The sequence below is a fragment of the Sebastes umbrosus genome, chromosome 4 (assembly GCF_015220745.1).
Source record: "Sebastes umbrosus isolate fSebUmb1 chromosome 4, fSebUmb1.pri, whole genome shotgun sequence".
Lineage (NCBI taxonomy): Eukaryota > Metazoa > Chordata > Actinopteri > Perciformes > Sebastidae > Sebastes > Sebastes umbrosus.
In genome coordinates, this window is record NC_051272.1 from 5,736,813 (window position 1) to 5,750,574 (window position 13,762).

Genomic DNA, 13,762 nt, shown 5'->3' on the forward strand with positions numbered 1-13,762 from the left:
GGTGGAGTTTGCCATGTAAAACAAAAAAAACAACTATTTTTTTGTTTGTATTAAAACACAGAAGACGCATGAAAACTATCACACAAAACTTACCTCTGTTATATCTCATGATATAGTATATTTCCATGATAAAGATCTCAAACATTGACAAAATAAGGGGTGGATTTTATGTGAAGAAATTATTTGTTTTCTGTGGTTTATTCTGGGCCTTTGGTGTGCATGTTTGATACGTTAGTCAGTTTCCTGTGAGTAACATCCTGTCAGACTCTGTAAATATATACAGAGGACTTCCTCCACCCGCGTTCATGCAAGTCTTATTAAAACTGAATATAACCTGCGACACTTTTGTGTCTGTATGTGCAATATGTTCTAACTGTTTGAGATACGCTTGCACTTTACTCTCTATTGTTCTGTGTGGCACCATGTATCCGCTTATGGGTGTAACATTTATAATCTAATCTTAATGTGTTCTGATGCGGTGCACAGTCGTGACTGATTAGTCATATTTGAACTCACCCTTTAATAAATATTTTTCACACAGATTTTTTTGTTGTCTGTTTTATTGTAACCTACATGCTATCGCCATGGAAACGTCGGTTAGTCCACCACTTAGTCCAGGCTGAAATATCTCAACAGCTATTGGATGGATTGCCACGAAGTTTTCTACAGACATTCGTTGTCCACAGAGGATGACTCCAACTGACTTTGGAGTTCCTGTTACTTTTCCTCTATAGCGTCACCATCTGGTCAAAATTTGTATCTTCTAAATACTTTTTTCTTTTGACCAAAGACCTGCAAAAATAATGACATTCCCGACATTCTTTAAGGTTTGAAGTTTCGACTTCTGACCTCCAAGTTCTCCAGAAGCACGACGCCAAACAAAAAATATTGCTGACCTCAACAAACTGATGTGTCTTCGACAAGTGTACACACAGTTGAAATCCCAGAAGTGCATCCTCCACATTATTTTTGGCATTTTTTGCGTTTTTCCGAATAACTCTTATGCAGAAAAGATAACTTTCAGAGATTGTTACCAGCTACCTAATAACATGGCGACATATTCTGTCACCAATTTATATGCAGATCTCATCTTTATTTAATGCTCCTTCCAGACAACTCGGAGGTTGGAATTTCCCAGTTGAAATTTCCAACTTCCGACCTCAAACGTTCCAGGTGCACGACAACAAACGTACACAAAAAACATGACTAACTGTGACAAACTGTTTCTGTGGCAAGAGAGCACACAATTGAACACTTAGCAGTGCAGCCTCCACATTTTTTCTGGCATTTTTGACATTTTACCGAATAACTTTTGAGTTGTTATATACCATAACCAGCTACCTAATAACATGGCGACATATTTTGACACCAATTTACATGCAGAACAGGTTTTATTCTATGATAGTATATATTATTTTAATTAAATAAAGGCAAATATACTTTACGCTGGCTTTTAGATAATGGTTTAACATTTACAATGCGCGCTTTTGTGATTCATTGTTGTGTGACGTCAGACAACTGCTTCTTTGCGAAGTCAGGGTAGATGGATTTGCGATTTGCCCGTGTGTTGCCTGCGACTTTGAGTGGCGTTTCATTGTACTTTTTTCCAGTAGGAGGTCGGATATTTTTGAGTTACGAGTTGTCTGGAACGCAGCATTAGTTTAATACCAATTAGCAAATGTTAGCATGCTAACACGCTAAACTAAGATGGTGAACATGGTAAACATAATATCCGCATGCCGACGCATTTAGCTCAAAGCACCACCTGAGTGCAGCCTCACAGAGCCAGAAACATTGTTGTTAGTCTTGTTCAGATTTGCAAACTGATGCAAAGACTACTGTACAACTTATATTTATATACAGTTTATTGTACATTTATTGACATTCTTATTGGTGCATCAGGTAGCACAATGGGTAAAATGTCATAATATTCATATTGAAGAACAATCTAAAAAACACATGAGAGAGACAGGCACTTGTTGGAATATCAGCCTTGTACTTCAAGGAGAGATGGTTGGGGGGGAACAGATGGTGGAAACTCAGAAAGCTGGAGCCAGCCAGAGTTAAAACAAGCTATGTGGGTGAATACAGTCCAAACAAAGCACAACTAAACAGGTGACAGACGGAAAATCTCAAATCTCCCAGCCAGTTACAACTGAATATTTAATCTTTTTTTTTTCCTTTATGAAATGACATTTAATAAAAGACTTTATTGTCTCTGAATGATCAAAAAATCAAACTGGTGCTTTTGCACTGCCACTTTAGATTAAATACTGCCTCCAGGACAGCCATTGACTTCTATTCATTTGAGTTTGGTATGAAAATCAACTTGCAAAGCCTTGAAATCTGCTTAAGATACCATCCACCACCGAGGAGGACATGTGGTCGCAGCTATTATTTGATCAGTTACAGTTATGCAGTTGAGAGCATGAAGACTTTTCCTTGTTGGTGTCTTTCAGTGAGCTCTGAGATCTCCTGTTTGTGAATCAGTAAAACAATGGACATCAAAAAGAATATTGTGAATTTGGTCTTTTCAGAGCTTCTTTGAACACACCGGCAAGGAAGCGTCAAAACAGCGCCTGCCAAAAAACTGCTTTACTGTGCAAAAATAGGTAAAGAAATAAAGGCAACTACATGTTCATTGTGATGAATTGTCTATTTCAAGCCAGTCTTTAAACTAAGGTTGATTTTTACACAATACTGCTGAGAAGTGAGGTCAATGGTTGCCTGGAAGGTTGAAAATCTTAAATGTTAATGCATTATAAAACTGCAAATCTGTAAAGCACATGCAGTCTGTCATTAATGATCTAAAACAGTGTCTCCAGTCCCATAATGGGTAGATAAAAATGAGGAACTGTAACTGAATGGTTTATACAGAATACTGCAGAGTGGTATAATGAGTGAGAGTGAGTGGTTTCCTGTTGGACTGTGCTCTGGAAAACAAAATCACTTCAACTTCTCACACACTTTCATTCATAACTTGTTTGTCATTACAACCACACAGCTAGATTTGGGCTTTGAGTCTCCACAGTCTGTGGGGTTTGTGATATATATATATATAACGGCTCTTCAAAGGAAGAGGGAGGAGGTTTAGTCGAACAGCTTGGTGGCCGTGGCCTTGCCATCGTACTTGGAATCTTTTCCATCGAACTCAGAGGGAAGGATGTCGGCGTCGAACTCCTTGTAGTAGTTTTCCAGCTCGTCTCCGTGGACGAACACCTTTAGAGCGAAGACAGCAGCTGTTAGAGGTATTTGAGTCTGTCTAACATGTAAATAGGTGGACATTTAATTTGAGTGGATATCTATAATACCCTGAGGTGGGAAATCTTTAAAAGGCAGTGCAACACATAGTTAAATATTAGAAAAACAAACAGATGAGACATTAATTGCATAAACACTGCATAACGTTAATTCTAAAGTGGCATTTTGGGGTATATTGTGGGTATTTGAGTATTATTGCAGGCTTGCAGCAAGCTCCACCAAAAAGAAGCACAAATATTTTAAACCAACATGTTATTCAAATGAAATAGAAAAACATAAATCTTCAAATTGGATTAAATCTGTGTTTGAATCCAAAATCTAAAAGCTAAATTAAGATAATTGATGATAACAATTGTGTACTTTTACTGCTGGTACTATTTCAGTTAAAATGCCTCAGAGCTTCATGTAATGTCACGTCACCTCATATCAGTATAATGTTACGTTCAATTTCTCAATAAAATGATTTAAATCCTGCACTGAGACCCGTTCTGACTGTTTCTTCTAACATGGTCGTGTCTGATAGACTGAGGGAGGAGCAGCAGTGCTGCAGTCGGTCATTAAAGGATCAAATGCAGCTGACTCACTCTCTCTAGCAGCTTGCCCTTCATCAGGGGTTTCACCACATTGTAGGTGGTGGTGAAGTACCAGGGCTGGTGGATGAAGTGCACCGCTTTGAAACGGGCAGGGAAAGAGTCCTGGCAGGAAAAAGAAAAAGTTAAACATCTGATCCTCTAACCTGGTAACCACAATCAGACATGAGGAATAATCTACACAATCTTCTGAGAGTAACATTGCAAGAATAAGAAAACAAAAACATATTTTCCACTAATCTAAAATCTATGGTATCTAGCCGTGCAGAGTTTACAACCTTTAAAAATGAGGGAATATAAAAACCATCTGAAACTCAAACTTGGCTTTTCATCTGCAGCTTTAATATTCTAGACTATCCCTTTCTCTCCCACCTGCAGCATGTCCACCATCTTCTTGAGCTCGGTGGGTTTGATTCCTGACGCCTGCTGCATGGTGAAGCCCTTGAAGTTCTCAATAATGCAGAAGCCATTGATCTGAGTCTCCTCGTTCTCCAGCAGCTTCTCCAGGATCACGCAGTAGGCACGCAGGATCTGAAAAAAAACCAACCCCACCCATGTTGATTGGCTGATTTATTGATTTAAATACTGTATTGCTGATATTTGTGATATGAAGAATAATTATGACAAGTTCCAGTGGTGGAATGTAAGTGCATTTACTCAAGTACAATTTAATTTTGAGGTACTTGTACTTTACTTGAGTAAAGTTAAAATAGTATTAGGAAAAAACAGTAAAAGTTATAAATTTGGAATTTGTTTTTCTTCCCTCATTTGGGATACCTCTATGGATAGAGGCGCCCCTAGCATTCGGCAATGCCGCCTATGCCTCCTAGGGCCGGCTCTGCTTTGCATATTTAGGTTATTATTACAAAATAATAAACTAATAAATTATGATATATTATTATTAAAAACAGTATATAAAGCAATCAAAATTAGCCCTGCTTTTACTAGCTGCAACATTAGATACATCACTAATTGTAATGAAGTGATATAATATACTGTATATAATTATGAAACGGGTCATTCTGCATTAGTGATTTAACTTTTTGTAGTTTATTTATTATATTATTACATATATTATATTATATATTTATTTAGTATATTTCGATGCTAATAGTTTTTATTTATTTTATTTGTTTATTTTTACACTGTGGTTTTGGCTACTTTTATTTAATCTAAAATATAAAAATCTCTGAGTACTTCTTCCACCACTGACGAGATCAGACTGGTGCAACAAAGAAGTTGTTTACTAATTTAAATGAAAAGTGAGTTTGTAAACATGCTGTTTTCTAGGTGCATTGTGGGACATGTGGTCACCCAGAAACCCCCCCACGTACCTCATCGAATGTGATCTCCTCGTAGTCCCAGTTCTCGATGTTGAAGAGCAGAACCACGCGGCCGTACTTGTCTCTGCTGGGCAGGATGCCGGGGTAGCCGGCCTCGATGGTGCTGCGTACGGCCTCAGGGGTCAGATTCTCAAACAGCTCGGGGTAATCCTTCCTGAAACGCACGTAGCCTGGCGGGAACAAAGGAGCACGTTAAGGGGGCACACCAGGCTGTAAATCTGGCATTTGTTTAATTGAATATTAATGCACAATTTATTCCTGTGAATGAAAATGTAGGTTCAGTCACGTTGTCTCTAAACCGATATCAACAGTCTGGTTTCAGTGGAGAGTTCAGTGTCCCATGAAGATCCTCTTTCAAAGGCTTTTTCACCCTGACAACAATAAATCACTGTAATTTTTTTTAGCATGAAAATGATCACCTGTAAAAGTTGGGACATTATTTTGTCAGTGCAAAAATATATTTATTGGTATTATCCTTCAATAAAACAGGTCATTTGAATCCTGTTTTTGATCATATTTTTGTATCCTTATATTATATTCCAGACACCACTGACAGATTTTGATTTTTTAAATTTATACTCGTATATCCAAGTACATTTACTCAAGTGCTGTACATTTTTGAGGTACTTTTTATTACTTTTAGTATTTCCATTTTATGCTACTCTATACTTCTACCTCACTACATTTTGGAAGCCAATATTTTACTTTTTACTCCACTACATATATTTGATAATTAAATTACTTGTAACTTTGCAGATTCAGATTATTAAAACTAAATATATAAATGGTAACACTTTACATTAAAGTCTTTTTAAACATTATATAATGTATAAATCAATACCTTAGTTAACATTAACACCATTGATAAATGCTTACTAGACACTTCAGTAACTGTTAATTTACTGTTAGATAAGGAAGGGCTTGTTTGAATGTTTAATTAATGTACCCTTATTGTAAAGTGTTATAGTATAAATCAACAAATAAATGATGTATTATTATTACACCGCTTTGTTGAATGCTTGATTCTGATTGGTCAATCGCGGCGTTCTGCGGCATTTAATTGTTTTATAACAGACCGTTGCTATGTTTAACAGACTGTTGCTATGTATAACAGACCGTTGCTATGGGCGCAGTTCTGATGTCAGACTCTGGCGACCGTTTTTGTGTCAGATTATTGATTTCTTAACTAAGCAGTCGTGTAATAAGCGTGATAATGTACAGCGTGCCGGTCATTGCTGTGAAATAAACCCCTTCAGGGCGATGAGAGACCCCTCCACTTCGCCCTGTCGGGTTTTATTCCACAACAATGACCGGCACGCTGTACATTATCCCTTACATATGTTTTGCCATTCTGCACAATGAGTACTTTTACTTTTGGTACTTTATTTTGATGCTAATACTGTTGTACTTTTACTTAAGTAAGATTTTGCATGTCTGACTTTTATAAAGTATTTTTTACACAGTGTTCTTTTGCTAATAAGATCGGACTACTTCTTCCACTTCTGCTCATAACATACATACAGATCAGCATGTTTATTATTGCTTTCTCTTATGTTGGATTCATGTGATATAATCAGGAGTTTGAGATTTTCTGGCAGGAAAAATGCTGTCGGTATATTCAAACATTCTTTCTAACGTACCCTTCATCAGGTCGTAGGCTCTGGGAACGTCGTACTTCCTGGCACGGATGAAGCGGACCAACAAACTGTCGGGTTTCTCCCCAAACGTGTCCTGCACGCCCTTGGCCAGGTCGTCACCCACCTCGGCCTTCTCCTTGATGGTTCCTCGCAGCTCCTTTACCGCCGACACCCGCTTTTCATCTGTCTCGTTCAGCTCATCCTTGGCCTGAAGGGGGAGCCGGACCAGACGGTTACCTCACAGTTTGTTATGCAGTACAGTTTAGTGACATAAATAGTAGTTACCAGTTCTTTGAGTATACGGGAGGAGCCCTCTAACAAAAAAAGTAAATGAAAGGTTATGTTTATTAATGTTGCCAGTGACTGATGTATTGTCAGAATGTGCATGGAGAGCTGCGATACACAGAGGAGTACTGTTCGACAAGGCTATCTCATCATTTTAGTTTAATCTGACTCTCTACTTGCCCTGATATTCAGTCCAACCTTCAGCCTTCATGTCAGCCGTTCTCTGTTAGTGAACAACTCATGTTTGTCCTACCAAGATCTACCCTATTGACTTAACTTAGTGTGTTATCCCAGCTTATAAGTGCATACAAAGCTAGCCAGCCTTTTACCCTTCTTTTGCTATGTTTTTAGTGCATTCTTTTAAAGAGGATTAACATGAGCAAAAGTACTGCAGTCGGGTTTGGACAGGAGCAAAACTGGTACTTAACGGGGAAAAAAACTGTAGCTAAATGCCAAGTGTGAGCATAGCCAGCTAGTTTCCTGTCTTAATTTTCTCTTCCTAAATCATCTTATATATAATCTTATATTAATATGTAGTTTAATACATCATAATTAGCGATATACTGCAGTAAAAAGGGATTAAACTCTTGAACGTGAACTATGTTTTGTATCCTGGTTTTTCAGACTTGGTAATGTGAGATCAGGTCTGGTTACCTTCTGCTTGGTGTGGTCCGGCAGGCTGTCGCAGGGTCCAAACACCGGTCCATGGTCCTTGACGGTGAGACGTTCCAGCTTGGCCCTGAGAGCCTGCTCCTCCTCCGACACCATACGGTAAGTTCCACTCTGGAAAGAGAACGGACGACTTGGTAAAGCCTGGTTCTCGACTTCTAGGTGTAAGTGTTGCTGTAACTGTAACTGTCATAGAGTTACTTTACAGGTGCATTATCTTAGCAAAAAGCAGTGTGCCATCTCTACATTTTGCTTCCATTGTAGGATTTGTTAGGGCTCCACATAGTGCAATCATGTTACGCTTATAATTCAGAAATTTATAGAGTCAAGCATTCTGTAGTTCGTTGTAAATACAGGACATCTTATTGTGCACTAGCTGATATATCAAATAGAACTCTGTTAACTGAGCTTTTGAGCTATAAGTCCTGGGTATCATCTAAAATCGTTTTGATATTGGAGCCTATTCAGCAGTTGTGTCTAGAAGTTAACCCATAAATTGCGAAAAAACTCTCGCTACACTCGTTACGTCACGACGACCTATCATAACCTTAACCATCTCGCAAGAGTTTCACAATTTGCGTGTTACCTTCTAGACACGAGTCACGACCCTATTCGGTGTCGACACTAAAACGATACTTTCGATTTGTGATATTGGGCCGTATAAACGGGCGGCAGTAGCTCAGTTCTGTGGGGACTTGGCTTGGGAACCGGAGGGTCGTCGTTCAAGTCCTCGCACGGACCAAATACAGACTGTGAACTGGTAGCTACCGAGGTGCCCTTGAGCAAGGCACCAGACCCCCAAAACCCTCAAACATGTGATTTACATTTACACAAATTAAATTGAGTTAACTTGAAGTTCTTAATAGTTGAATATTGTTGCTTAAAAGACACAAACACAAGCAGCCATATAAAAACTTGGCATTCAGTAAATATCTGATGAATGAATAGAAAACACTACAAATCTGACCAGACATTTGATTCCGACATAATTCAATATATAAAAAAAAGATATGATATTATAGGTCTGACACACAGTCCTACAAGATGCACCTGTAATGTTTTTTAGGGCACAAAACTGTTTCTGTTTCATTATACTAACAGAAGTCAGAGCAAAGCAGCACTGCACCACATAATTATCTATAATGATAATAATAACTATTGTCTCTGCTCAGCAGGCTGTTGCACTGTTGGCCACCCATGAATAGGTCATCTCTGGCACACGTGTTATTAATGACATTAATAATGGATGCGTTCCATTTAGCTGAGCCGGTTGCATGTCGCTGGTATTATGGATACTCACTAACTGGCATTTAATGTGTCTACACAGAGAAACACTTGTACTCTTCTCCTGCTGCCTGCTGGTTAATCTGGTGATCTAAGTTGGTTTCTAGTCTTGCATGTTGTCAATTTAATTCTCTCACAAGACTCGGTTGTACTGTGTGAGGTTTAAAAAGCACAACAAAATACCTTTCCACCAGTGCAACAATCAATAGGCCTCAGTGTTTGATTAATCTCCCTCACATGAGTCCAGTAAAGCCTGTAAATACATGGTGAGGACTACGAGCAGAGATTAGCAGCTAAAGCTACTGTAGCCTGTTGACAATGGGTCTTTTTCTAATGCTGAGCTGCAGCTGAGTCCACGTTAAAGGAAGATGAAGAGGTATTTGTCTTGGCGAATTACTCAATCAGAGCTCTTCAACGCTCCCATTACAGCTCAGAAATCCACCTAATAATATCTGCATTGATTTGACCACAGTTTTAAGTAAGTAAAAGTGCAAACACTTACAACCACAGCCATGTCTTCTGCTCTTTATATCAGCTTCGTACTGTCTAGAAGGGAAAAAAGGGAGGTATAGTAAAACAAACAAACAATTGACACTCTGTTCTCCACTTTAATCCCTCTTCATCCCACCCTCGCTGCTATCACAGGGTACCTTGATTCAGCTATATTTAGCACTTTAGCCCATTCCTGGATGACTTATCAGGAGATTTAAGCTCGACAGTCTTTTGGTTTCATAATCCACAAGCTCACAGTTGTTGTCAAAGTTTAAACTATATTTGGTATCATTGCCAAGAAACTCTGCATATCAAGGTTGAGAAATTTGGTTTGTATTCAACCTTAATGTCCCGTTAAATCTCCTAAAAAGTAGACTTTAAACTAAGCACATGTAGTGTCCTCCTGTTCTAATACAGTAGTAACGACTTAATTGATAGATAGGCAATCAATTAATCATTTCTCAAGTAAAAATACAAAATACAGCCTAGCTCTTTGGAGGATATGTGACATTAAATTTCAATAAATCTTTGGCTTTTGATCAAACAAAACAAGCAATTTGAAGATGTCACCCTGGCAACTGTGATTTTCACGACCCTATAGAGTTGCATTTTATAGAACAAAATCAATAACAACCAGCAGATTAATTGATAATGAAAATGATCGTTCGTTCACACTTAAACTGGGTGAAAAACCCAATGCACAGTTGTATGGCTGCAACATTATTTTAAATGTCTTGTGCATCATTTTACACACATTTCTCTGCAATATTTGGATACCTTGAGGGTTTTTCTCATGGGTTTCATGTGCAGACAAGCATTTATTCACCCTCTTTAACATAAATTACTACTCCATTTCTTTATATTGAATATAAGTTACGTTCATCAACATTTAAATTTTGCAGGCAAAGGTTTGGAGGGACTAAAAGACCTTCCACCTGCTGTACTGAGTCTCTACAGCATATTTCTAAAGACATGTGAGTCCAACATGTCTACACTACATCGATATCTTTGTATTATAACATAATATATACTCAGCAGACACTTAAATCCAAAGCGGCAGAACCACGAGCACATTTTTGGGATTGTCGGTCACAGTGGGGATGCAGCTTTGAACCTGCAGAGGTAGTCCCATGATGCACCTACTGAGTCTCATAACTTAATTATATTTAGCACTCAAATACCTCGAGATACAAGAAGGAAACTGTGTTTTGGAGTCAAAGGCAACAAAATATACACAATTTTGTGACGTCTCTGGTGAAAATCACTGCTTCTTTAACAGTTAAACTACAGAGGAACCCAGTTTTCCAGAGTTTGAGTTGTACAACACCCGAGGAAGAAAAAAGAGAAGCACATGAAGTAGAGGAGTCTTACCTGAGGCAGATGTGAAGTTGCTGGCGGGGAGTCGTCGGTGTGGAGCGAGGTGGACGGGGACCTATGATTTGTAGCGTTGGGATTAGTGGCGTCACACCAGATTACATCCAAGTTTTTTTTTCTTTTCAATCAACATAAAAGTGGGCAGAGGGTGGGAGGAAGTGATGGCGAGGGTGCTGTTGGTCCAATGGTGGAGGGGCTCCCGTGATGAGAGGCAGGGCCAGTGCACATTATGGATGATGTAATTTTGAGTACACACTTTAGGTAAGAGCTGGTTTTAAGAGGACGGAGGGATTTGATTGCATTCCAAAGAGACTTGAGTGAAAAGTGACCATTGTGACTGCTGATTCCCAGTTTGATTTCTGCAACGTGATCGCAAGAGAGAGGAGAGAGGAGAGAGGTGGAGGCTGGTCTGTTTCACATGTTTAGAGACATCATGATCTGCTTCTAATGTTGGGACATGTTTTAATGGGACCAGCACCAATAGGAATGACTTTATTTATTGTTTCAAACAAAGGGCTGGGATTTATAATAAAGTCTCTGTCTCTCCATGTGACTAAATCAGCATTCATTATACAATCCCAAACTCAGTTTAGCAGCAAAATCTAATAAGTAAATGAATCTAATCCACCAAATGTCAAGGAAATCTGTCCTAGTTTTTGAGACACTGTGTCGATGGACCAGAGGCAAAAACGTATTCTCACAGCATCACATTATGTAGGATATATACATGGAACAAACTATGTATAAACTCTATCAGTGCTATATAAATACTGTTAAACTATCAAAACGCTCAATATACAGAGAAACACACACAGACCGTATTCAGAAATTGCACGTTTGAAACAAGCCGTCAGGATTTCTGTCCATTTGTGATGTCACAAATATACAATATTTAGACCATTACACGGTTTTAAACGTAAACATTTTAAATGTGTACCAGTTTATTTCCTGTTGCAGTGTATATAAATAACATCAGCTGACAACAACCCAAACTGTTGCCTAGCAACGCAATTCCGTTTTAATTCCGTTGAAATGTGCTAAAACGGAGCGTTTCAGACAGAGGGTAAATACAGGCATATTCAGGCAAACAGTATGAAGAAAATAAAGTTTTTTTTGAACATTACAGCATGTAAACATTTTCTAGTAGAAACACAAAATACAAGTATGAACCTGAAAATGAGCATGATATGGGACCTTTAAAGGTGTTATGTGAACAGCTTTCGTTGATTTGTGAATATTTTGGTCTGTAGCTGCCATCAGATTTGGTCCACATGCTTTCATTTTTGCAACATGGACAGGCTTAAATTCATTCAGCAACTGGTCGATTAATCGATTAGTCAATTATCAGAAAACTAATCAGCAACTACTTGTTTGAAAAGTTGTTGATTTTCTCTGTTTTATGTTGTAAATTGAATATCTCTGGGGTTTTGGAGTGTTGGTCGGACAAAACGAGCAATTTAAAGAGGTCAAATTGGACTCCAAGAAATTGTGATAAGCATATTATTTTCACTATTTTATGAACATTTCATAGACTCTTTACCAACCTGGCCTAATTCTTGAGTTATGGCCAAAAAAGTGTTTTGTGAGGTCACAGTGACCTTTGAGCACCAAAATCTAATCAGTTCATCCTCGAGTCAAAGTGGATGTTTTTGCCAACGGTGAAGAAATTTCCTCAAGGTGTTCCTGAGATTTGTTCACGAGAATAGTAAGGACGGACAACTCGAAAACATGATGCCTTCGGCCACAGCTGGAAACGGCGCGGAGGCGTAAAAAAGCAACTATTTGGTAGTTAGAAGGGCACCAAATATGCCCTGGTGCAAAAAATATATATAAAAAGGTCTCAAACCACTTTTATGTACTTAACATATTTTCATAAACATACCTACACACACACATGAACACACACACAAGCCACAAGGATTTGGATTTAGACTTACGTGCATTCATATCAGTAAACACGGACCCTAAACTATCCACAATTCCCTGTGATCAGATTAGTTCTCACATACACAATCTGTCAGCGCTAGGAGCTGAGAGTAATATAAAGGTTTATATAACGTGAGCACTTCATCTAATCGGACACACGCGTACTCTGAGGTCTGAGGTTGAGTAAAAAAAAAATCTCCAGATTAATCCCAAGTAATTGAGCAACAGAGAGGTGTGAAAACAAATTAACAAAGAGCAGCTGGACGGTAAGTAAATACAACAGGAGACTGTAATCGGAGTAATCGCTGTGGTTTTTGCTTTTGAGCTGCTATTTGAGCAAAAATTATGATTTTTCTGTCTCTTATCAATAACTGAAAAACTTTCATCTTTCATCTGCAATAGACTGTAACAAATGGACTTGGTAAATGGTAAATGGACTTGCATTTATTTAGCGTTTTTTCTAGTCTTCCGACCACTCAAAGCATTTTACACTACATGTCAGCATTCATCCCTTCACACACACACATTCATACACAGAGGCTGCCATGCAAGGTGCCAATCTGCCCATCAAGATCTAAACTAAATACTCATTCACACACACCGATGGCTCAGCCTCCGGGAGAAATTGAGGGGTTCAGTATCTTGCTCAAGGACACTTCGACATGTGGACTGGAGGAGCCGGGGATCGAACCGCCAAACTTCCGATTGGTGGACGACGTCCTGCTCTACCCTGTGAGCCACAACCAAAAACATCTCTGTGCATTAATTCACAGACTAATCCTAAAAAACATCCCGAGTTTCAGTGATGATGTTCAAGTGCCTCTGATCATCTGAACAGATTCAAAGTTATTTCTAGAGAGAACAGTTTTGTTTAAGGAAAACGTAAACACACACGTCCCGA

The 13,762-nt window shown here is 38.6% G+C and overlaps 1 protein-coding gene across 2 annotated transcripts; it reads right to left on the bottom strand.

Moving 5' to 3' along the window:
* Window positions 1-1,850: 1,850 nt before the first annotated feature.
* Window positions 1,851-11,632, bottom strand: rlbp1b (retinaldehyde binding protein 1b). 2 transcript variants are annotated; one of them, XM_037766720.1, is made up of 8 exons: window positions 10,933-11,632; window positions 9,572-9,615; window positions 7,771-7,899; window positions 6,835-7,039; window positions 5,186-5,364; window positions 4,224-4,382; window positions 3,846-3,956; window positions 1,851-3,219 (listed from the first exon to the last, which is right to left on the bottom strand). In XM_037766720.1, the coding sequence occupies exons 2-8, from the start codon at window positions 9,581-9,583 to the stop codon at window positions 3,091-3,093; spliced, it is 924 nt and encodes a 307-aa protein (XP_037622648.1). In that variant the 5' UTR covers window positions 9,584-9,615; window positions 10,933-11,632; the 3' UTR covers window positions 1,851-3,090. The 2 variants fall into 2 exon arrangements, with proteins under 2 accessions (XP_037622648.1, XP_037622649.1); XM_037766721.1 differs by lacking the exon at window positions 10,933-11,632 and adding an exon at window positions 9,720-10,053.
* Between the last annotated feature and the right edge of the window lie 2,130 nt (window positions 11,633-13,762).